The 24,555-nt window shown below is 45.0% G+C and overlaps 1 protein-coding gene across 1 annotated transcript in view; it reads left to right on the top strand.

The window, feature by feature from the left end:
- Window positions 1–24,555, top strand: part of DZANK1 (double zinc ribbon and ankyrin repeat domains 1) — a 1,028,117-nt gene that overhangs the window by 465,336 nt on the left and 538,226 nt on the right. Inside the window, exon 12 of the mRNA XM_085611767.1 lies at window positions 2,619–2,783. Within this exon, the coding sequence (XP_085467893.1) occupies window positions 2,619–2,783 (165 nt within the window). The remainder of the gene's footprint in view (window positions 1–2,618; window positions 2,784–24,555) is intronic.

The following is a 24,555-nucleotide window of genomic DNA, read 5'->3' as shown; positions in this document are numbered from 1 at the left end:
CTGGCTACATTGACTGTGGCTGACTCTTGCCATGGAGCGCCTCTCCTTGGTTCAGGACCATAAGGGCGAGATCTATGCAGAATTGTGGGCCCCTTTCATCCAGTTGCTGTCAAAAGAATTGAGGTAGGTGACATGCCCCAAATACCTACAAATACTGCACCTGATCCCTGAGGTAAAGGATGTAACGGCGACTCTCACGTAGTGGCTCAGATCTTAAAAGAAACTTGACAGATTATGGTGTAAGGCATAAATGCTTGTTAACTCATTACCGGTGCAGGACCTTTTTCTTTTCTTTTTAGGGGTGGGAGGAAGGGGTTTTCTTTCCTTTCTTAAATGTGTTGCTGATACCTTAGATTTATTTTCCTATTGTAGATAGATTTGTTAACACAATCCAGATATCACTGCCATCCCCTGGGTTGTAGGCATTGAGCTGTGTAAACTTGCTAACGTTCTTAAACTCCATGCTGCCGGGCAATGTGGTTGTAGGCACACAGCTGTGTATTGCCTTAAGGATTGTTTACCAATATTAATATAAAGATTGGTTCCAAAAATATATATATATATATTTGTATCTGTCCCTGCTTCTCATCTGTTTTATTCTCCTACTTACCAGCCATTGAGAAGAAGGGTGACTAGGGCTTCCCCCGTTTTTTTGCTCTGGTGGCTATTAATAGATCATGAAGAATGTATATGTTTTGGCCAGATGGTAACTTTCTCTTCTGTGTCTGTTTTGAAACCTTAACCACTCATAATAGATCAGTATAGTTTAGAAATAACAGTGTAACCCCCTCTGGCTTTGAAGATGGGTTAAATTTAGGGCTGAGACAATGACCTATCTGAAGCGTGAAAAGAGGAGATTTAAGAATAACCAGCGGCTCTGGTAGACAAGACTTCCTGAAAGAGAATGTGTCTCCCTTCCAATTTCTCTGGTAGACCATTTAAGTGAAGGGTATTGCATCAGTTGCGGTTTTCTAACTCTTCAGAGTGTTTTTGAAGTTGGATTATCCCTTTCTCTATATTGGTAATCTTGATTGATATATCATGTATTTGGTTCATTTGTAATTCCATTTCAGTCAGTCTGTTTTCCATCAATACCCATCTGTGCTAAATTTGCTGCAATTTAGTATTAGTAACAAACGTAAACAACTGCAGTGCCCTGAGTATATCTAAGATTGATTCTAAAACTGGATTATTTGATAAAGCGATATGAGATGGGGGATACTTTTTAAAAACTTTTTATTGTTTGGTTTCAGAGGAGCAGACTTCAAATTACGTGGTCAAATGAGATTCCAATGTCATTTTGCCAAAGGCAGATTTCAACTGCACAAATCTTGTAGAATGTTGAGTTCTCCCCATTTAAGGAAAATAAAAGAAAAAGTGAAGAAAAGAACAAAAATAATTTCTCACTTGAAAATGAGAATATTTCAGTGAAATAATGTAGTTCTTTAAATATTTAGAAGGTGGCTGAAATATTGCAGGTCAATAGAGATAATCTTCAGATAAATTATTTTAATCAAAATTGCAATGCAGCTCACCAAAAGGGAATAATAATTCTCAGGAGTGAATGGAGGATGAAATAAATTGAAGAATCATCACAAATGTGGGCATTACTTCTCCAGACAAGCATTGCACTTCAACAAAATGCCGGCTATAGACTATTTTCACACAAAAAACGTTAAAGTCTTGTACAAAATTATATTTTAGCATACCCAGTGGGAACAGTAACCCTTAGAAATGACTGGGTGATGAGTGGTACTGGAGAAGCCATTTAAATTCTTAGCTCTATGACCACATGGAGCTCAGAAGAAAGTGGCCATACTCCTTGCCTCTTGGTCACGGTCCCCATATGTTGCTTTTAAACATGAACTAAAATAACTTTAGCTGTTGTATGATCCACAATGCACCAAGACATACATGATATCAAGACATAACAAATATCAACGCAAGCCATGGTCTGCAGAGTCATTTTAGTTTTATTAAGGATTTTGTAGGGCTGCATGAGAATTAAGTGGGCCAGGCAAGAGTTTCATTGTTGTAGCTTTACAAAACAAAAAACATATTGCACTAACTAAGAAACAAGTAATAAAAAAATGTTTGGGGTAAGCATTGCTTTTAAATGTGGGTTCCTTTAGCTAGGTGATGGGTATTTCATTAATGAAAGGGTCCTAATAGCTTACAATAGCCTGTTTCATCAGAAATTGACTTACACTAATTTACACTTATAGGGAGTCCTCAAATGGCAAACTGAAGAACTTGGTAGCAAGCAAGAACAACAACAGAATTACAATGCATATTTGTATTGCATTATGTACAAAATAAGTGTTAACCTTGTCTCTGTGCCATTATATGTGTTTAATACATTTTTAGAATATTTTTGAAAGCAACAACTGACTTGCTTCTTTACTGATATATGGATTGTTGCTGGCCTACCCCCTCAGTAGCCACTAGAAGTTTTTTGTTTATAGGAGCACGCTTCCTCAAAGTATTACGCTACAAAAATTATTATCTTTTCCTTGGCCTCTATTTTTTTCAATATTTAGCACACTCTCTTTTAAATGGGTGAATAATCCTTATATTGCAAGGTTATTAACAATCTAAAATATTTTCATTCTTTTTAGCCTGGTCCATCCATAAGCTACCTCACCTGCTCCAAATGCAGTGCAAGCAACCATCCGTATGCTCACTTTTGTGCTTCATGTGGGGTTTATTTGGAGCCCCCAACGCGTTTTGATGTTCGCAACAGTGTGCTATTAAACACCGAAGACAACCTGCTGCAATCAGAGGTAAGTTTCAGTAAGTATCCTCGTAAAGCCTTTCTCAGTACAATGTGAACTTAATATCCTCCGGTTGAGGAATGGGATTTCGAAATAAACAGCAACACACAAAAGGAACCAATTGACCTAAGGGGTACTGCCCTGATTTGGATGCTACTGATGACAAATATTGCCAGTGTAACACCATAGTAACTGTATCCAATATGGCTATCGTACTCCTAGCGGAGACTCTTAGGGCTCTGGAAAATTCAGAAGTTAACATTTAAATTAGATTTTTGTTACTTTTATATACATTGTTATGTTATGTTATGTTAATAGTATTTATAAGGCGCACAGCTGCCCCAGCCAAGGGGCGTCCCGGCGCCTGATCAGGTACCACAACACAACAAATCGATACTGGTAAGGGAAAAGGAGGGAATCAGTCAGCGATTGGAAACAGAAAAGTTTTTATGGCGCGCCTAAAGGAAGTAAGACTGTTCAGGGCTCGTATATGGACAGGAAGAGAATTCCATAATCCTGCTGCTAATACTCGAAAGGAGCGCCCTCCCATCCTACTCAGTCTAAACCGTGTATTGACCGCCAGATGGAGAGATTCCGATCTAAGAGACCGCGTAGGAACATAGGAGGAAACAAGCTTAGCGAGGGCTGGAGGAGAGGAAAGCTTCAAGATTTTAAATGTCAGGCAGAGAGCCTTAAATTTAGTTCTCTGTCTGACCGGCAGCCAGTGAAGGGAGGTCAAAACTGCAGAGACAGAACACTGTCTAGGGAGGCCAACAATGGCACGCGCCGCGGCATTCTGCACCCTTTGCAATCTAGTAGCCTCCGCCTGATTCACTCCGAGCAGCAGCGCACTCCCATAGTCCAACCGAGAAAGAATGGAGGCTTGGACCACCAGTTGCCGAGTAGGGGGGTCGAAGAATTTGAGGACCGGTCTCAGTCCTCGCAGAATACCATAACAGGTAGCTGCAACCTTCTTCGTGTGGCTGGTAAAAGAGAGTGTAGGATCCAGCCAAACCCCCAAGTTCTTAACTTCGGCAGCTGGGATGGGAGTCACCCCCAATTCTGGAGGCCACCACTGGTCTCCCCAAAGCTCCGCCTGCTTACCTAAGATCAGGACCTCGTTTTTTTTGGCATTTAACTGCAAACAGTTGGTTCGCATCCAATTTGCCACGGCTATGAGTCCTGCACGAAATCTGGGAGCGTTCACCTCGGGGGCACCGCTGAGTGTCACCGCCAGCTGCGTGTCGTCAGCATACGATGTCATGGTTAGGCCACATTGTCTGACGACAGCAGCCAGCGGCATCACATATAGGTTGAATAAAGTGGGGCTCAACGCAGAGCCCTGCGGAACCCCCAGCCCCAGTGGATGGAAAGAGGACTGACAAGGTGGAATAGCCACTTTAAAAAACCGGTCCGAAAGGAAAGAGCGAAACCATTGGAGAGCAGTCCCCTCAATTCCCACTCCCTCCAAACGCCGGATCAGAATGTCGTGAGATACCGTGTCAAACGCGGCGCTCAGATCTAACAGGAGGAGCGCCGCTGTCTGCCCAGCATCCAGCACCGTTCGCAAGTGCTCGGTCATAAAGAGCAGTGCAGTTTCGGTGCTGTGTTGTGCACGAAAACCATTCTGGCTCTGGTCAAGAATGTTATTTCGAGAAAGGTGGGCAGACAAGATGGAGTTCACGTGTGCCTCAGTAACCTTGGCGGTCCAGGGCAGGAGGGAGATGGGACGGTAGTTTTCTGGCAATAGGGGGTCAAGGTTAGGCTTCTTTAAAATAGGGCTGACCACTGCCTGCTTCCAGTGAGAAGGGACCACGCCCGATGTGAGTGATAGATTGATCAAATCCAGTAAAGGCTCACGACATAGGGGAGGAAAAAGTCTGAATAGCTCTGGCTTCAGCGGATCTAATGGAGAGCCGGATTTAATTTTGAGGCTCAGAGTGTCGAAAACCTCGTCAGACATTACTGGCAGGAAGGACAAGGTTTCGTGAACCGTAGCCATCACACCAGTTTGCTCAGCTCCGGGCACAGATGACGTAAATCCTCGGTAGATCGCCTGCACTTTCTCCACGAAAAAGGATGCCAAACTTTCACAGTGAGAGTCCGTGCAGATTTCCACCGAGGTGGCCCGTTTCCCCATAAGGTCTTTAAGAACCTTAAAAATTAATTTAGACGGGTTGGGGCTATTCTGAAACTCAAAAGCATAGTATGCGGCCCGGGTTTGACAGATTGCCCTATGATAAATCTTAAGCTGGGCAAAATACGAAGATTTCAGGGTGGGATCAAAGGATTTCCGCCACGCCCTCTCAGCTTGCCGGCACGTTCTCTTAAGCTCGGCAAGAGTATCATTATACCATGGGCTGGGAACTTTAGCATGGCATTTCGACCAGCGCATCGGTATAAGAGAGTCAAGGGCGGCTAGAACCCAGTTACAAAACTGCTCGTATCCTTGTTCCACGTTCAGCAGATTGCCCAGGGGCTGTGCCTCCAAGATCTTATAAAACTCCTCCAGTTTGAGCTTGTGCCAATTTCTTTTAAGGAGCAGTCTATCCACAGGTATAAATTGGGGATCATCTATAGGGCATGAAACTTTAACCAGAAGATGGTCCGACCAACCTACCGCCATCGGGTCAGAGACCCTAACCCGCTCCAGTGTGGTAAAGAAGGGGTCAAGGATATGACCTCCAATGTGGGTAGGGGAGGTAACTAGCTGGGTCATTTGCATGGCTTCAAGATCCGCTAACAAGGTATTAATAGGTGTTGATGACCTCTGATCAAAATGGATATTAAGGTCACCTACGAAGGTAAAATTGGCACATCTCGGGGCTAAAGAGCTGACCACGTCAGTAAGAGCGGCCTTGAAGACAGTGTCATTCCCTGGCGGACGATATATAAGCATACCACTAAGTGTAAACTGATGACTGAAAGCTACCTTAAAAGAAGCGCTCTCACACGCTGGTAAATCAAGAGCTTTCCATTCAGCCGGGAAGCAGGATTTTATCACCATAGCTATGCCACCCCCTCTAGAAGTGCGATTAAGAGTGAACACTGTATAATTAGAAGGGAATGCCAGATTGAGTATTGCAGTATCCGCATCCTGAAGCCAAGTCTCAGTGAGGAAGATAAGGTCAGGAGAGTCCTTTTCAATGATGTCACGTAAGCACTGATGGTGCTTGACCAACGATCTCACGTTCAGACTCCAGATGCAAAGATATTAGTACGTGTAATAGGGGCATTCCTTTCTACAGCGCGCACCCCAGACGGGGTATCAAGTGACAAACTGCCACAGGCACAGTCGTAGGGACCCGACATTGTTACATATAAGCTAGCGAATACTTCAGCCATGCTTACCTAATGGAGTCATTTACACTGCAAAGTAGTCAACCTGCCTCATTTCCAAAAAACGCTAATCATTTCAAACTTTTATCAGTGCAATTCTAAGCCCAATGTCCAAGCACACAGATGACATTGGTCATGGCTTGAATGACCACCCAAGTGGAAGAAGGGTAAATTGTAACACCCCATGTAATGTATATGTTCCAGCATATAGAATGAAATACCGTTGTAGTTGAAGAAGCCAGTAGCTACCCATATGCCCCGCCTCTCAGAAAGAATGTACAAATCAGGTCAGAAACAGATATCCCACAAGCAGATGTTCAAAATGGTCTATCGTCTAAAGTTCAAATCATCTCTGGTAGCATAGTATCCCATATTATTGCAGTGCCCTTTAGTGTTGTCTCAGATGAGTTATCAGTGAATATTTAGCTGTGCCTCATTTATAAGAATGAGCCAACTACTTCTTCTATAATGAGCCCACCCTAACGTCCCATACCATACACAATTTACATTTGGCTAGCAGTAACTCCTCTTGCATTGCAGAATTAAACTAGTCCACTAGTTTAAAACTAGCCTCTTCTGCCCTGTTTGATGGTGAATTAGCCACTCTAGATGGAGTGGCTAATCTGTCACCACGTATGGCAAAGATAACTCACTAAAATATAGCCATGGAATTGTTATCCAGCTCTCATGGAAATGTAGGTATGGTCTCTTAACATGCTAGGACCTTCCCTTGTACCCAAACGTCATGGCAGAAAAAACAAATATATAGACACTAACAATATACCCCCACATTTGTGGTGATATTCTGTTGCCAATATGTAGTGATAAACAATTCACAAACGTTGAAGAGTATTGGTGGATTTTCTGCCAAAGCCCATGAGTTTCCTTCCTTGGCAATTCTCTGACTTTTCCTACAAATAGTCCTGTTCACCTTGGTAGAGAACATGAAATATGGTTAATTTTCAGCTGCTACCTAGGTAGATGTGGTAATTCCTTGTCACTGTCAGAGAGAATGTCTACCAGCCAATCTCCGAGCCTTGCCACATGTTACAAAGCCTGGTAGCTGACATGTTGGATATGACAATGACAGTTCTGTAAAATATAATCCTTAATCAATTTGTTTGATTGGATTGCAAAATATATTTTAAACAGGTTACCTGTCAGTATTGGATCTAACCAAACAAATTTCTTAAAAGCCTTTAATAGGAAGCAAACTACTTTTCATTTTCTGTTGCTTCAGATGGCTACATTTTTTAGTGAAGAGAAACTGGAGATGAAGGATGAATTTCATCCCGGTAGAGGTAATTCAGTGGGAAGATTTTGCTTGCTTACCTTATACAAATAAAGCAACATAAAAAATAACATTTCTTGTGAGGCTCCTATCCAGTAACAAATTCACAACATACCCATATCATATTAGAGAAAGTTCTTTAAATAGCAATGACATTTTTAAAAAAATATCTGTATATCAAATATTTTGTTTGTAATTCTCCAATCAATTATTTCAAATACTCTGGCAAGCATCCATAAGCTTGAACCCCCTCCCAAACACTGGGGAGAGAGCTGAATTTAAAAGTATTAAATACTGTGCCAATTTTGTGACAGTAACTTTGCCATTACATCATTAACCCGATTTTTGGTCGTTTTTGAACTGCTGATGCTGATAGACAAAACATCTGTTCGAGGACTCTAGGGCTAATCCCTATAAAAAAAATCCTTTGAGCTGTGATTCCTCCCAAATCTTTTGCTGACATACAACACTCTTTATTACCTTTTTAGTATGTATTTCTGTCGCCATTGTTCAGTGCTTTTTTACACTTTTAACTATTTAAATTATATCCCTAGCTTTTATACTTGGGTGTGTGGGGTGTGGAAAGAGACTTTATCATAAAAAGCCAATGTAAGGTATTTTGAGCTGCCAAATTATAATATGTGATAGCGCCCGCTAGTTGACAGAAAACGGAGAGACACGGGGGAAAGGACAAAACTGCCCCTCTTAATCACGGGCAGGGGCGCTCTCCTTAAAATGGTGGCCCTCCCCAGGTTTTTATATGTGCTACAACACTATCCTTACCCATTGCCACCACCTTTCACTGTTGATCTCAAGGCCCAGATCTCTAGTTTCCTCTGGGCAAGGAAGACCCCTGAGTATCCTTCGACCTAACGTATCCTTCGTGAAATGCAGATCCTCCCCATATGAGGCAGGCCTTTGCTGGGCCAATGTGAAACTGTATTACTGCCTGTCCCAGCTATTCAACACTAATGACAGGTTCCGGGTCGATAGAGACAACCTGGCCCATAGGCTGGAACTGGAGCTGCTCTATCCAAATGGGCTGCACCCCTTGCTCCATAACCAGTTGCCTCCTAGCTCCATAGCCAGTTGCCCCCTCACTCCTTGCCATCTGTTTGTCTCATTCTTCTCCAGTGCTGGTACCTGGGCCTCTGTCACATGAAGTGGTATGGCAGGCTCACCGGAGCGACCACCCTGTGGAATAGGACCTGGCTGTCTGAGTCGGCTGGATTTGCCAGCTTTGGTGCTTGGGACCTGAACAGCATTTCCACAGTTGGGGACGTCTGGGTTGGGGGAATACATGAAATGCTTCCAGGAACTTGCGGTGGAGTTCAGCCTACGCAACTCCCAATTCTATAAATATCTCCACTTACGACACGTCTTTGACAAATATAAGACACAACTTGACGCCCTTCCTAAGTTTAGCCCCTTTGACTGTATGCTGGTTAATGATGAACTGGGTGGGCATGGCATTTCGTACCTGTACAAAACACTGGTAGCCAATACGCCAGACCCCTTACTGACTCTCAGGGCTAGATGAGAGGAGGATATTGGTGCCCTAGAGGCTTACGAATGGACAGAGGTGAAGATGGCACGCGTGAGCTGGCTATCGTCATGCGCCTGTGTCTGATCTAATTCAGAATCTTTCATAGAATCTATTATTCCCCCGAGAGGCTCTGTCGCATGTGACGAGCTCCTGGGCCACAGTGTCTGCTTTGTTGTCGCTCCCCTGGTTCCCTATATCACGTGCTGTGGGAGTGCCGGGTGTACAGGAGATATTGGACGGGGATCAATGATAGGATGGGGTGGGTGCTAGGTCCCAGGCTGGGGCCTGACCCTAAATTTATATTGCTGGGGATCATGGACAAATTGGATATGGCCCCTGCAACCGCCTAGCTGTAGCATATCTGGAAGCCAAGAGGGATCTGGCCCAACACTGGAGGGGTGAATCTGCCCCACTCTTCAGTGAGTGGGAGAGGGGCATGGATTAATGTGTGGCAATGGAAAAATTAATGTACAAAGCATGTGGGGTCCCCAGCAAGTATGAATGCATATGGGCAGCCTGTAAGGATATTGTCAGTAGTACTGACTGAATGTTCCCTGGGGTCGCTGGGGGCTTACCCCACCCCTCAGCCAGTAAGGATCAATGGCTCCCTTCCGTCTACCTGTTTCCACGTGCCCCTCTGCAGTACCTGGAGTGTGCCTCTGTAGATGTGCATTGTTCCTGCCTACCTGGAACACGGTTAATGTGCTGCTGTATGTTTTCTCTATTTATTCTCTGATGTGTTGTGGCTGTGCCACTGGAGCTACAAATGTGACTGCATTCCTTGGTTATTTTTTCTGCTGCATTTGAAAATCGATAAAACATGTTCTAAAAATATATATATGTGATAGCTCCCTTTGAGCTTAGTTTTGTTGGTGTTTTTTTAATTTTCTTGCTCCAAAAGACATAGGGCCTGATTTAGATTTCAGTCGGAAAGCCCCTGACCACAGGTCGGTGGCTTTCCAACCGACATCCAAGGTTTAAACTCCGACCGCCGTCGGACGTAAACCAGTCAGTTAATCGAACTGGCTTCCGATGGGCTCAAGGAGCTCATCGGCCAGTCGCAAGCCGCACCTGATCCCTAACGGACGGCGTTTCCACCGTCAGGATTATGATGTAGGTTTCTGACAGGCTTTCTATGTCGGGCTTTCCCACATGGACAGCTTTTCGGGTTTTCCGACATGGAAAGCCTGTCGGAAAGCAATTCTAGGCACCCCTAGCAGGGCCACCTTCCCTCCGCAGCTACCGTCGAGGGATTTACACAAACTTCCATAGAGAAATTAGAGTTTGCAACCTCACCATGTGCAGTCACATCGAAATATGCTGTTCGGAACCGCCGACCTCTGGTAGGTCAGTTCACTCAACAAGACGGTGTCAGTCGGAGGCAACTCCGACCAACATGGTAATAGGGCCCTGAATATGTATGCTGCCTCAGATGATTAATTTTAACATCAAACCTACCATAAATGCTTTTCTCTCTATCTATGCACTGTAATAGGTCATGCGACTGTATTCCACCTCTCAGTTATTATAGAATGTAACTTATGATGCATGGTGCTGTCAAAACAGGAAGAAGCCGAACCTTCACCCACACTGTGGCAGGTTTCAGCCTAGGGTTCACTGCTTTGTGGAAAGCTACACCCACTGGGATGTGTGAAGAATATGCAATGTTAGTAATGTTTTGGAAGGTAATTTGTTTTGTGACCTGTGTAGACCTTTAAAATCTGATGCGCACGCCAAGGATTCTTTTAAAATCGCAACTATCTCATTGGTGGCACTGAAGACATATATCAGATTGTTTCATGGATGGTATTTTTTGGCTGCATACTACACATGCCAGCGGGCACAATCAAATGTACCAACGCTGAAAGTGTAGTATAGACACTACTCATTGAGGTTGGCTAGGCTTCCACTTAGACTTTCTAATGCACATATGTCAGACATCTTCATGTGGGTTCTGGAGCTTATTATTGACTGCTGGTTGGCAAGCAGGTTTTTTACCATTATCCCGGCATATGAGCAATGAGCTCAAATTGAAGGATGGTTTTGAGTTTGATAGAATTTATTTGATTAATATAAACACCATCAATGTAAACATATCTAGTATGAATTCATAAAATATGTCATCCTTTTAAATATTAATTGTAGATATAACAAGTTATCATTTAATTTATGATGGCCAATTGATAGCATAGTAAGAAATAAGAAGAATCTATTTTTCATATTAAGTTAGCACAAATAGAAAATAAAGAGAAGAGAGGAAAAAAGAAAATGAAACGTTAATTCTAGGCATTGAATATTATCATTATATTAATTACTCTGCCCCACTAATACTCAATTCGGTCTCTTTCTTTTGTAAATCTTGTATCAGACCCTACAAGTTTCTTGTATCAGACCCTACAAGTGTGGGATGGTATTTTTTCCAGAAATTGGATAACCAACCTATTTGTCATGCAATTTTAAATTTTATCAGTTATGCCGTCACAATTAGGAAACATTATGAGTTGTGTGATGTGTTTTTTACAGATGTATTTATAGGAGAATTGTAAGTATGTCTCTTCTATGCAATTCTAAACTTTTCGAGAAATGCCCTTACAAGTAGAAAACATTATGAGTTATGACGTGTTTTTTTTATGGGATGTATTTACAGGAAAACTGTATGTATATCTTTTTAAAGTATTATCATATATTGTATTATCCTCTGATCCTTTAAAAACTTAAATGAACCACAAGAGATTGTGAATGTATATTTAATTTTAAACTTTGCTGGATTTTCAAGATGAATACAAATTATTGGCTGACGGACTGACTGACATTAAATTAATTTATAAATATATGCCAAATAAGCTTTAAAAAAAATGCTAGTCTTAATAAGGTTTAGAAACTGCTAAACTATTAATGCATGTATTATTTAAAAGACTTAAAAGAAGGCCAAAAATATCTTTCAGTGCCTGATGGTCCCATTTATCTAACTTAACACCATCAACTTCTAAACATATAACATTACACTAAGCAAAATAAGATACATTCTTCTTTTATTTCCAAATCCTAATTACTTGTTGGATTGCAATGCAATTAGTAAATGTATACATTTATCCATTACAGGTAGATTTTCCCATTCATCTAAGACACCCAATAAACTATTACTGCAAAAAAATAGAACATTTGTACCTATGATTGAGTTAATCTTTTTCCACATCTCTAAACAAAATAATTTAACAGTTTTACATTCCAAAAATAAATTCATAAATATACCAATTGAATTTCTACAGGACCAGTAAAATTATCTGGAGATAAGTGTAACTTAAATAACATTGAGGCTTTGATAAAAACTCTAAGCAAAAAGAATAGCATTTTGGTTGTACTGGCAGACCTTGATGCTGACTCTGTTTATACAAATAGTATTCCAAATATTAATAGACCATTAAAAGTTTAGTTCAGTGTCACAAATGTTTTAAACTTAAGATTTCTTTCCTCATATTTTTGGCAGTGGATACTACTACATAAATATTTGAAGCTTTAAGAATTGTGAGATGTTATAACAAAAAAGCATAGGATTCCATTTGAGAACAACATCAGTGTTAAAAAGATATGTTTTGTAACTGAAGAAATGGAATTATAATATCATTATGAGATAATTGAGAAACAAAAGAAATTTGGCTAGCTGTCCAATATATCGTCTTTTAGTATTTTTTTTGTTTGAATCTCTTTTATTAAGTTGTTAAACAAGGTTATACAGATAACTTGCCAAGGAAAGGATACAGTGCCATTGATGTACAAATGCAGCATGTGGAATATTAGTGAGTTCCAGCTTAGTACAGAACAAATAGTCCATTATAGTGCCGTACTTAGTGAAAAATAGGCATACATGAATACGAGAAGGACAGACAGTGTGTGTACCGTAGTGCAATAGGGACCATGCAATATGATCACAACAGATATAAGAGGGCCTGTAGCATGCAGTTTGGCAGAGAAACACATGATTTCAGCATCCAAGAATACAATAAATTCACAAAAATAAATCCAACTCAGGTCCCAAGGCCTCCTCCTCCATTACGCCCAGTCACCTGTGACAATCAATGCAGCACATGGTTATACTGGTCAACAGATTGATTTTCTATCCTAGTGTGGTGAGCGAAGAGAGGCTAGCCACTAAGCGGTGTGTCTACTGCAAAATGTTGCCTCAAGTCTCTGCATCTACGTGTTCCCTCCCCCCCCCCCCCCAACACAGCAGCGTCCGGGTATCCTGGATCAGAGTGCTCCTCATTTTGAAATTCATGTAGGATGGTATTCCAATTGATGGCAATGGGGTATTTATCTAGCCCATAACTAGCCTCTTTGTGCAACGCAGCGCTCTCTGCTTTGGCCCATACTTCGAGAGATTGCCTCCAAGCTGCTAGTAGTGGGGGTTCAGCTGATTTCCAATGCCGTGTGATGAGGCGTTTATCTGTCAGCATGCCCAGATCAAGGAAGCGGGAGGTGACTCTTTGCTTTTTGCCCCTACGGAACAGGCCCAGGATGCATATGTCCCAAGTGTGTAATGCAGGGCCCCCTGTACAAGCAGTTAGTTGAGTCGTGACACCATGCCTGTAAGGATAGAGGGATCGGTAAGCCCATAGCATGTGAATTAGGTCAGCATCAAGCGGGTGGCATCGTGGATAAGCGGTATCAGTGCAGTGAAAGTAACGGTTTAATTTGGCGGGGGTAGGGTAGGGCCTATGGACAATATAAAGTTGGGTAAGGCGGAAACAAGCATTACAGGGGACATGGACATTGCTTTCTAAGACGGCAGCCCATTCCTTGTCAGTACAAGGGAGGGCCAGGTCCCCCTTCCAATGGTGACACAAGGGTAGGAGTTGTGATGCAGTGTGGAAACGTAGTGAATCCGATGATTTCCTTAACATTATTAGTGAACCATAGTCTAGATGTTTGATTTTGTCTTGATTCTATACTAAACCAACATTTTCACACATCTGTCATACAAAAGGCATTCTAGGTAATAATCTCTGATTTGTCTGTTTTTAATTTGTAGTTGGATATTTTAGAGAATAATTGAACTTTATAAAATAAATTAGTTAAGGATTCTCCTGGGTTAATAATATAAAGTAACACATCATGTGCATCTGCAGCATACTTAATTTATTTAACTCTATATGAAAATCCTCCAGTAAAAGGATTATGATTTAGTCTGGCCAAAACAGGTTCAAGAGCCAAGATAAAAAGTAGTGGTGAAAGAGGAGCACTTTGTCTAGTACTTCTTTGTAGTGAAAAGAAAGGAGATTTACTACAATTTATATATAACACTGCTTTGTTGTTAGAATAATGTATATTAATCAGTTTTTTAAACAGTCCCCAACACCATGCCATTGAAGAGCTTTAAACATATACCCCCCAACTCAAGCGGTCAACTACTTTTTCTGCATCTAAGGTCTGTCTGAGGTAAGTGTGGCAAAAGGGGAATTGGATTTGGAAGCTTTACCTATAATATTTAGAACAACACAAACTTTATGTGAGAATAGTCTCCCCTTAATTAAATCCGTTTGTTCAATTTTAATATGTTGAGGAATAAAGGATTTCAATCATAAGGTCAACATTTTTTTTATATACCTTACATACAGTAATATCTTTCTCTGGTTTAGAAATTTGGCAAATAGCATCAGAAAAAAGCCCAATAGATCATCCAGTGGATACAAAAAATATTTGTATAATTGTAATAATTAGGAAGATAAAAGTTGTGAAAAAGAATAATTCAATTCGATAGGAAATCAAACTGGACCAGGGCTTTCTGCTATAAAGTAATATTTCTTATAATGTTATCCAATGCTATTTCCCCTTCAAAGGAAGTAAAATCCAATTGCGGATAATTTAACCCGGAAATAGAACATAAATATAAACTGATACTTGCTTCATAAATATGTATACATCCCAGAGTGGAAATTTAAAAATGTTCTTTCTTACTTTTAATTATTTAGATAACAATTTCTGTTTGGTAATTTGAGGTCTGTGAAACTAGCCTTTCATTTTAACAATTAGACCTGAAGCATTGTCATTTATAAATTTATTCATTTCTAGGTTTGTTTAAAAAAGTTTAGAAGCAAATCTGATTTAGAATTTAAATATTGATGTTCCAATCTTTTAATATTGGAGAGTATATTTAGATTTCTGTTCAGCTTTTATTATGTATGGATATATCAGTGGTCCTGATGATGGCCTAGACTTCCGCAGGCCGAAACGCCGTCGACTTCAACAGCGTAACTTCTGGCGCTCCTCTTTACGGACACCCTACCTATTGTCTTCTGTAATTTGTGCATAATTTACTGCTTGGATGTCTTGAATATGTAAACCTTTTGTACCACTTTGTTCTTCGTTGCGCCCAACACCACCGCTGTATATACCACATTTTTAAACTTAATGTACATACTTTAAAAAAACAAGGCACCCGTCCCTATAGACTGTTTAAGGCCTACCTCATATGACGTCTATGTATTAAAAAAGAAGGTTTAGGTCAGGGCAAAATGGTACTTTCTTGAATTTTGTTTTCATTTTATTACTGTGTTAAGTGCTGCACAAATACTTTGTGCATTGCCCCAAACTGAGCCTTACCGCTTTGTGCCAAACTGCCAGAGGGTTACGCACACCTTAATTCAGCGACCCCTTGTGGGTCGCACTGACAAGGATTATGGCTATTACTTAATAATAATAATAATAATCTTTATTTAGATATAACACAGATATCTTTAAAAGAATTTACAAAATTCACAGTTAAAAAGCAAACCAACTGTTTTAAAATACGATACACTGTTATATGTTACGCTGACTATAAAAATACAACATACATATTAAAAACAAGGCAGTGTTCTGTGGAATGGGATTAGATGTATTGATCTATCACTTTGCAGAGCATGATAAACATTTCATTTCTTCTTCTCTAAAATTTTTATTAACAAATCCTGTTTTGCATGAAGTTACGATATACTTGTTGAATAAAAGTTATTAAACCCAGGTTTAAGTCTTTGTTTTCAGGGTTCAGAGCCACAATAATGGCTAGCCTACATGTCCGTACACCCATCCTATTCCACTCTACTTTAAGTTTGCACCTGCGTTGGGAATTAAAAGCTGGACAAAGACAAACTACATGTATCAGGGTTTCTGCTGTCTTGCCGCACCCTCTGCAGATTACATTTTCCGCCATACGTCGCCAGGGGGGCAGATCTTGCAAAAAACGCCAGTCACCCATCCTGATTGCCATAAAGCTACGTTTTAAGTACAGTGAATACGTGCAAGACAGATAAGTTGCAGGGGCTAGCCGTCTGTAAGAATTTACAAGAGCCCAAGCATGACTACGTTTGGTAAAGAGTGCCTTATCCATTATGAGAGAACTCATTCTCACACATTTTTTTTTTTGAAACCTTTATTACAGTATACGAAAAATATACAAGGATGGGCCTACAACCTTCCGGCCGGCCGCTAGCAAACAGTGGGAGCATAGATACAATTATTGATACACCAACGACAAATGATAAAGGTCCCAGAATTCGACGGAAGCGTTGGCGGCCACACCATCCGAAGCCCCCAATTGGCGGTTCCATTTTTAAGAGAAACAATAAACAAATCCACAAGGCAGCGAAAGTCAAAGCAGCATTTTGAGCTCCCCTGGGGAGGACCCTACTGATCCACAGAAATAGGGGGGGGGGGCGGGCTAAAACAAAAACAATGCAAAACCGATACCCAGGACCAAGGGAACAAGCAGACTAGGGTGACTGGGCCACTGCCGAATCAGGTGTCAGTGGCGGGGCACAAATCCCGCCACGATAGGAGTTCCAGGGGCCCCACACCTTCACCCATTTCCCAGGCTTACCTCTCGCAACATACACTACCTTCTCCCGAAACATACACCAATCCATGTTGTCCTTCCACACCGAGACCGTTGGCGACCTCTGGGAACCCCACAATTGGGCTATGTCACGCTTGGCCACCATATATCCCAGAGTCACCCACCACGTCTGCGGCACCGTGTAATCAGTTGGCTCCCACACATTCAACAAACATCTCCTAGCCTCGGGAAACAGCGCCACACGCGTGACCGCTTGCAGCACCGCATGTACACCACGCCAGAATCGCGCCACCTCCGGGCATTCACACAAAATATGGAAGAAGGTCCCCAGCGAACCACACCCACGCTTACACATCCCATCCACGGCATATCCCATACGCATCAGACCCGGTCCCGTAACATAGACCCTGTGGAGTATCTTGAGCTGGACGAAACGAAGGCGGGCCGGTATGGCCACCTCTTTCGGGGAGGCCACCGCAGACACCCAGTCCTCATCATCCAGCTCCAATCCATCGGCGACCCATGCCTCGCGAAGGCCAGTCAGCAGTCCCGATCGATCGTTGATGAGCTTTTTATAGATCAATGAGATAGTGCCGTCCGGGACATGCCCATCTAGCACCCTATCTTCCAGGGGGGAGCACTCCGGGATGGACGCCACATCCGGGAACACAGAACACAGCGCGTGACGAACCTGTATATACCGGAAGTACTCCCTGTCATGCAACTGGAATTCCGCCTGCAGCACATCGAACGGTTTAAATCCCCCCCTCGTCCAAAGATCACCCACCTTACTGATACCTATTGTGTCCCACTTCTCAAAGCCTTTCGAGGTCCACAAGCAGCCCAATCGCTCCGATGCATACAATGGCGTCGCCCGGGTCAACCGATCCTTCCATCCCATCGCCAAGTTCGCCGCGTGCCACACCCGTACCGCGACCCGCGTGGGACCCGTCAGGCGTGCGTCGAGCGATCTTGAGTAGAGCGCACGATTATAGTCGCCTCCCGGCAGTAACAATTTATCCATTTCAAAAGCCGGGTTAAGGGCGGGCCCGTAGAGGCCATGGTTTATCGCAGCCAGCTGGGAGGCCCAGTAATACCGTTTGATGTCTGGGAGGGCGACCCCCCCGTCATACCACGGAAGCGTTAGCTTCGCGAGGGCGATACGCGGCCTCCCATCCCAAAACAGGTGGCGCTGCAGACCCTCCACCTCCCGAAAGTAGCGTGCCGGGACGACGTCCATCGTGTTTTGTAGGGCGTATAAGAAACGTGGCAACGACATCATTTTAAACAGTGCCGCACGGCCGAGCGGCGAGAGCGGCAAGCGCCTCCAACGCGCCACATCCTCCTTCAGGCGCCGGAGGGGAGGGAGTAAGTTCTGTGTATAGCGGGCCGCAGCGTCAAGGGTGATAAAGATACCCAGGTATTTAAATCCCTGTGGAGCAACCTGGATAGGGCAACCCCGCGGAAGGATAGGAGCCTCTCCCGAAAGGACATACACACAGGATTTAGCCCAGTTGATGACTAATCCGGAGTTGCAACCAAATGAACGCAAAACATCCACCAACACGATCAATGATTTACGCGGGGAAGCAAGGTACAAAAGAATATCATCCGCGTAAAGGGAGACGCGATCCTCATACTCGGGTGTCCATCGGAGACCATGAATCGAAGGGTTCCACGGCAGCATCTCCGCCAGAGGCTCCAAGGCAAGCGCAAAGAGGAGCGGCGACAGCGGGCAGCCCTGCCGCGTGCCCCTGCCCAATTCAAAGGGAGCCGATACTCTACCGTTCACAACCACCTGCGCCAGCGGTCCGGAATATAACAATTTCACCCAGCCAATGAATCCCGGGCCAAACCCAAACTTAGCCAGCGCCGCCCAAATATAAGGCCACCAAAATGACTGGCTCTCGTATAAACGGTACCCTCGCGAGCACCCCATGCAGACGCCGCAGGTTGAGCGCGGTGTTGCGATGAGGGATAAAGCCGGACTGGTCTTGATGGATCAGATCGCACACCACGCCAACCAGCCGATTAGCCAGCACCTTGGCGAGAATTTTCGGCTCCGCATTCAACAACGAGATAGGCCTATAAGACGTGACCCGATCCCGCGGCCTCCCCTCCTTGTGAATAACTACAATAGTGGCAAGACGCTGGTCCAGCGGGAGGGAACCCGCCGACCGGGCCGCGAGGAACATATCACGGAGATGCGGAGCCAGCGTATCCGGTCGTAATTTGTACAATTCGATGGGCAGGCCATTAGGACCCATGGCCTTGCCAGAGGCGACCAAACGTATGGCGAGGGCTATCTCATCAGATGTCGGAGCCGCATCCAACAACAGTTTATCCTCCTCCGAGAGGGAAGGCAGCGCAATGTCTTTAAGCAGGTCATGGGAATCCTCTTCCGAGCGGGAAGATACCGGGGAATACACCCCCCGGAAATACTCAGCAAAACAAGCAACAATTTCCTCCGGCTCAGTGACACATACACCATCCAGTCTCTCAATCAACGGGACCAAGCGACTCGCTCTCTCCCTTTTATCCAACCACGCAATCAATTTACCAGCCTTATCACCCACATCATATAGCCGCCCCTGTTGCTCTCTACTCAAGTCCCTGGCCGCCTCCGTGACTAGGGCCCTGTAGTCCGCCTGCTTAAGTCTGAGAGCATGCAATTTGTCGTCCGCGACCCCACACTCCAGATCACCCTCCAACTCAGTTATCTCAGATTCGATACGGGTCACCTACTCCCGCGCACGCCTCCGGGAATGGGAGATGAGGGACAGGGCCTCCCCCCGGAGCACTGACTTGAAGGCCTCCCACAAAGAAACAGCAGACGACACAGATCCCACATTGTCTTCAAAATATCGCTCAAGAGATTTAACCAAATCTGCGCGAATTGTGGGGTCACGCAGGTACCAGGGGTTGATCGGGACCACCCTCCCCTCCCCCCTCGGGACAATGTCGAAGTGCAACAGGAGCGGGGAGTGATCTGAAATACCCCGAGCTAGGTGTCGCACCTCTCCAACCCTCCCCGCCTGTGCTGCTGGCATCAGGACATAATCAAGTCTTGAAAGACTGCCATGAGCCCCAGAATGAAAGGTGTATTGTCTCTGCGTGGGGTGTTTCAGCCACCAACAATCCACCAGCCCCAGGGTATCCAAGAGGCCAGCCAACCAAGCTTGGGCGTGGGGGAGATCCCTGGGCGGGTGACGGTCCTCAGTTCCCGAAACCACAGCGTTAAAGTCCCCCCCAACCACTAGAATCCCCTCCGGCAGCCCAAGAAGAAGGCGCCCCAAGTCGGCGAAAGTGGTCGTCTGCAACCCTGGCGGGACATAAACAGAAACTAAAACAATCACTTCACCCTCCAGCCTACCCACCAGAGCCGTATATCGTCCCCTGTCATCATGGAGCACCTCATCAATCTCCAATGGGAGCGAGGCTTTAACCAAAATGCCCACACCCCTCGAACCAGATGTGAAGCCCGAGTGAGCTACAAGGCGATAGCCCCGTCTGTTCATAGCACGATAGGAATTTCCAATGAGGTGTGTTTCCTGCAGAAATACTATTGCGGGTGAAATCCGTTTTAAGAACTGCAGGACCACCCCCCGTTTTATCCTGTCCCCCAGTCCATTAACATTCCAGGATAAAAGGCTCAGTCCCCTACCCCCCATCATAATCAAAGCCAATCAGTCCCCCCCCAGAGAGCACCCTGAGGATAGCACAACAACACTCCTGCCTTGTGGTACAAATAAACAACATCCAACCCCAACCCTGCATCCCAACCAAAACTCCCCCCTCCCTGCATCCCTGCATGAGCTCAAACAGCCCCCCCAACTTGCAGTGTGCCTGTCGCCCCGTTACAAACTACGCTACAAAGACCCCCTAGAGGAGGAAAGAGAGCCCCCGCGAGACACAGCACAACCTCCACTGGTGGGGGAACAAGACACACCAGTCAAAAGTCCCCAAGCGTGGCCAAGACGTGGCATCCTCAAGAATGTGCATCAGTGTCAATACCTCATACCCGGTCCGGTGGGCACTCTCCTCCCGCTGCCCCCGTCCCATCCCGATCGTGCCTCCCAGACAAAGTGTCCAACCAGTCCCCGGCCGGCTCAGGCTGGTCAAAAAAATGGGTGCGACCATCAACCTCCACACGCAGCCTGGCCGGGAAAAGCATTGCGTATTTTAAGTTCATGTCTCGAAGCCGCCGCTTGACGCCCATAAAACTCAGTCTCTGTTTCTGGACCGCCTGCGTGAAGTCAGGATAAAAGTTCACCTCCGTGTTCTCCAACTTAAGCGGCCCGTGCAGTCTGGAAGCTTGCAAAATCGCATCCCTGTCCCGAAAGTTGAAAATACGGGCAATAAGAGGCCGCGGGGGAGCTCCGACCTTCGGCCTGCCACCGGGAACTCTATGGGCCCTTTCCACCGCAAAGAATTTACTCAGTCCTCGAGGCTGGAGATGGTTAGAAATCAGGCCCTCCACAAAGAGATCCGCCGATGAATCCTCCCGTCCCTCAGGCACTCCGATAATGCGGACGTTATTCCTCCGGGCCCTGCTCTCGGAGTCCTCCAGGCGCCGATCCGTGAGTGCACTTGCCTGCCGAAGCCGGCGCACCTCCGTCTGGAGGGCCGCTACCTCAGTTGTGAGACCCGACGCCGTATGGGCCAAAGAGTCAACACGGTCATTTGTCTTGGAGAGATCAGCTCTCACAAGGTTGACATCGATGAGGACCGCGTTTGTGCGCCAAAGTGTCGAATTGTTGGCCCACTGAGGTCTTCATCTCGGCAATGGCGCCCATGACGTCCTGCAAAGTCAGATCCGCAGGCGACTCCTGGGCATCCGGGAGGCACTCGGAAGACTTATACGATCCGCCGGGAGACCCCTTCGGGAGGGTGTAGCGATCCATAACGTTGACTTGAAGTGCGGTGCCACGCCGGGTCGATTTGGCCTTCGACCGATCTCCATCCTGCTTCGTGGCCATCGTCGTATATCTCACACCCTCACCGCTCTCGCAGTGGAGAGCCAGCAATCAAGGCCGGAGGTCACCTCAGGAAGGCGGAGTGGGTCCCCGCAAACAGTCAGGCAGGGTCCCCCAGCGAGGCCACCACCACACAAAGAAGCGCCGTAATCCCACTCGCGATGACGGCAAGGGGACTCAAAAGCGAAAGTGAAAGTGTGGGGTACGCGACTCGCCGGGCCCGTCCTGCCGTTGTTATTCACTTCTCCACTGGGTCACCCCCAAACTCGAGTCCGGGGTCAGGAGAGAAGCAGGCCGCAAACTTCATTCGGTGCTCATTCCGACACCCGAGGTCCGATGCGAAAAAGGAGAACGGGTACCACCTCAGCTCAGGTTCACCGACACAGTCCCCTCAACCAATTCAGGATAAAGACAGGATAGACGTAGGAGGTTGCGGAGGTCCTCGGGAGCCTCGCACCTACGCGGCCATCTTGGATGCGCGCTAGGCTCCTCCGCCTCTCACACATTTTTTGATGCCAATTTTGAATGCTACCCGGCTGGGGTTGAGGGCCCATAGCTCACTCGCTGACATTTGATGGATGTAGTCCTTAAAAAGACAACCAAATGTACCTCCAGGGTTTTTCTGGGTGATTTCCAACCAGACCAAAGATTCTAGTGTGCCTGAGTCCGCTTGTCTCAGTTTGTGGCAGAGATTTAGATATGTACCAATGTTAGAAACATCATAATTCAATATCCCCAGCTCAAGTCTTACCTGAGCTGGAGATGCGGAGTTTGGCAAGTGGAGTACCTTTTTATAGATTTTGGTTGTATGTTGATTTAAGGCAGTGTTCAACTTGCCCCTGAATATCTCTATGCCATATGATAGGGTAGGGCCGATTTTTGCTCTCAGAACTTCTAAGAGTGGTAAAAGAGTTGGACCAGAGATATTTTTCGAGAGTTTTGCTAGTGATACAGCAAGGGTTATAGCTTTGATTGTGAGCTCGTTACGATGTTTAGTAAGATTACCTCTAGAGTCCAAGTGGACACCTAGGTACTTATACGAGTGACCTACGGCGAGGCTTGTATTATTATATGACCAACCTCCAACAATGCGCCATTTCCGACCAAATGGGACTACTTGTGTTTTCTTTAAGTTAACCTCTAGTTGTTTCATGGTCGTATAGGTGTACAGTTTATCAAGGAGCCTTTGCAGCCCGACCCTAGTGAGGCTAAAGAGAACCAGGTCGTCGGCATATAAGAGATTACTTAATGCCATTCCTCCTACCTTTGGGGGGTGGCTATTAGTATCATCCAATGAGGTTGACAAATCCGCTATAAACAGATGGGGGCCAGCACGCATCCCTGCTTCACACCTCTTGATGTCGAAATTTTCCGGGAGAGATGCGTGCCGGACCCCAACTTCACCCTAACCCAAGTTCTGGAGTAAAGTTGTATGATTGCCTCCAAAAGTTTGTCAGGGATCCCCCATTTCCTCAGCTTTTCCCATAAAGCAGCCCTCGGAATCCTATCAAACGCTGCTTTAAAGTCGACAAAGCAACAGAACACCGATCTAGATGTGGAGAGTGCTTTATCGACGATAGTTGACAGTGCTAATAGATTGGTCATTGTCCCGGAATTGGCAATAAAGCCTGTCTGGTTAATTGGTATCAATTTGTGCGCCTTTACCCATATCCTCAACTCCTCCAGCAGGAGACCCGCATAATGTTTCGCCTCAATGTCCAGGAGTGCAATAAGTCTGTAATTATTGGTGGAGGCACGGGAACCAGATTTATAGATAGGTTGAATTATTGCACCCCGCCATGAGTCTGGGATTGTTGCAGATCTCAGAGCAAAGTTAAAGAGATTTGACAATGGGCCTGACCAGAAGGCCACGTCAGATTTAAACAAATTCTGTGGGAGGCCATTTGGGCCTGGAGCTCCATCTGATCTAGCTTTTGACACAGCCGTGGCGACCCTTTCTTGTGACATCTGAAGATCCTCATTATCGGTGTATAAGCACTCTGTGAGATTGCTCTGCTTTTTGTTATAATCTGTTACTTTCTCTCTTGCGGGACTCTCTCCTGTTGCTCCCAAGCATTCTGGGTGACTAAAATGGTCGGTGAGGAAGGTGACCCAGTCTGTTTCTTGAATGTTAGCAGATCCAAAACTCAATGTGCTTGAATTGGACTGGTTGATTAGGGCCCAGAATTTTCGTGAGTTTCGGCTCTTACTCTCACACACTAACTTACACCAAAATTGGTTATCATGTGTCCGTTTATCTTCAGTGGACGCCAACCTAAATGACTTTTGGGCTACTTGGTACCGTTTTAAGCAATCGCTGTTCACTGGAGCTTTTACCAGCAGTCGTAAGGCATTGTTTCTGGCTTTCTTAAGTTGCTTCGACTGGTGTGAAAGCACGAACTGGCGCGGGAGAGATCTCCTTGAGGATTGGTGTTTTTTTGGAAAAAGGTTAATCAGATAAACGCAGAGCATCGTCCATGTCACTATCGGGGAGGCTTCCTGGACAAATCCACCTCTTATCAGCTCCATGCTTACTTGAAGGATCTGCGGACTGATGTCTTCGCTCCATCTGAGGCGCTTGAGATTTTCGGAGTATATTCCCCTGCTAGTTGAAGGTGCAGGTTTATGCTTCACCGGGTTTGTTTTGAAAGCTATGACCTGAGGCCGATGATCACTTTCTATTCGTGGGTGAATGCAAAAGCTGACCAGGCATTAGAGCAGAGCTGAATTGCAGATGGAATAATCCAGATAGGAGCGTTTATTTCCATTTGTCCAAGTCCAATTGGGGGGCGTATCAC

This window comes from Triturus cristatus, chromosome 6 (genome assembly GCF_964204655.1).
Source record: "Triturus cristatus chromosome 6, aTriCri1.1, whole genome shotgun sequence".
Lineage (NCBI taxonomy): Eukaryota > Metazoa > Chordata > Amphibia > Caudata > Salamandridae > Triturus > Triturus cristatus.
Note: the sequence above shows the minus strand (reverse complement) of the source record. Positions and strands in the feature narration are given on the sequence as shown.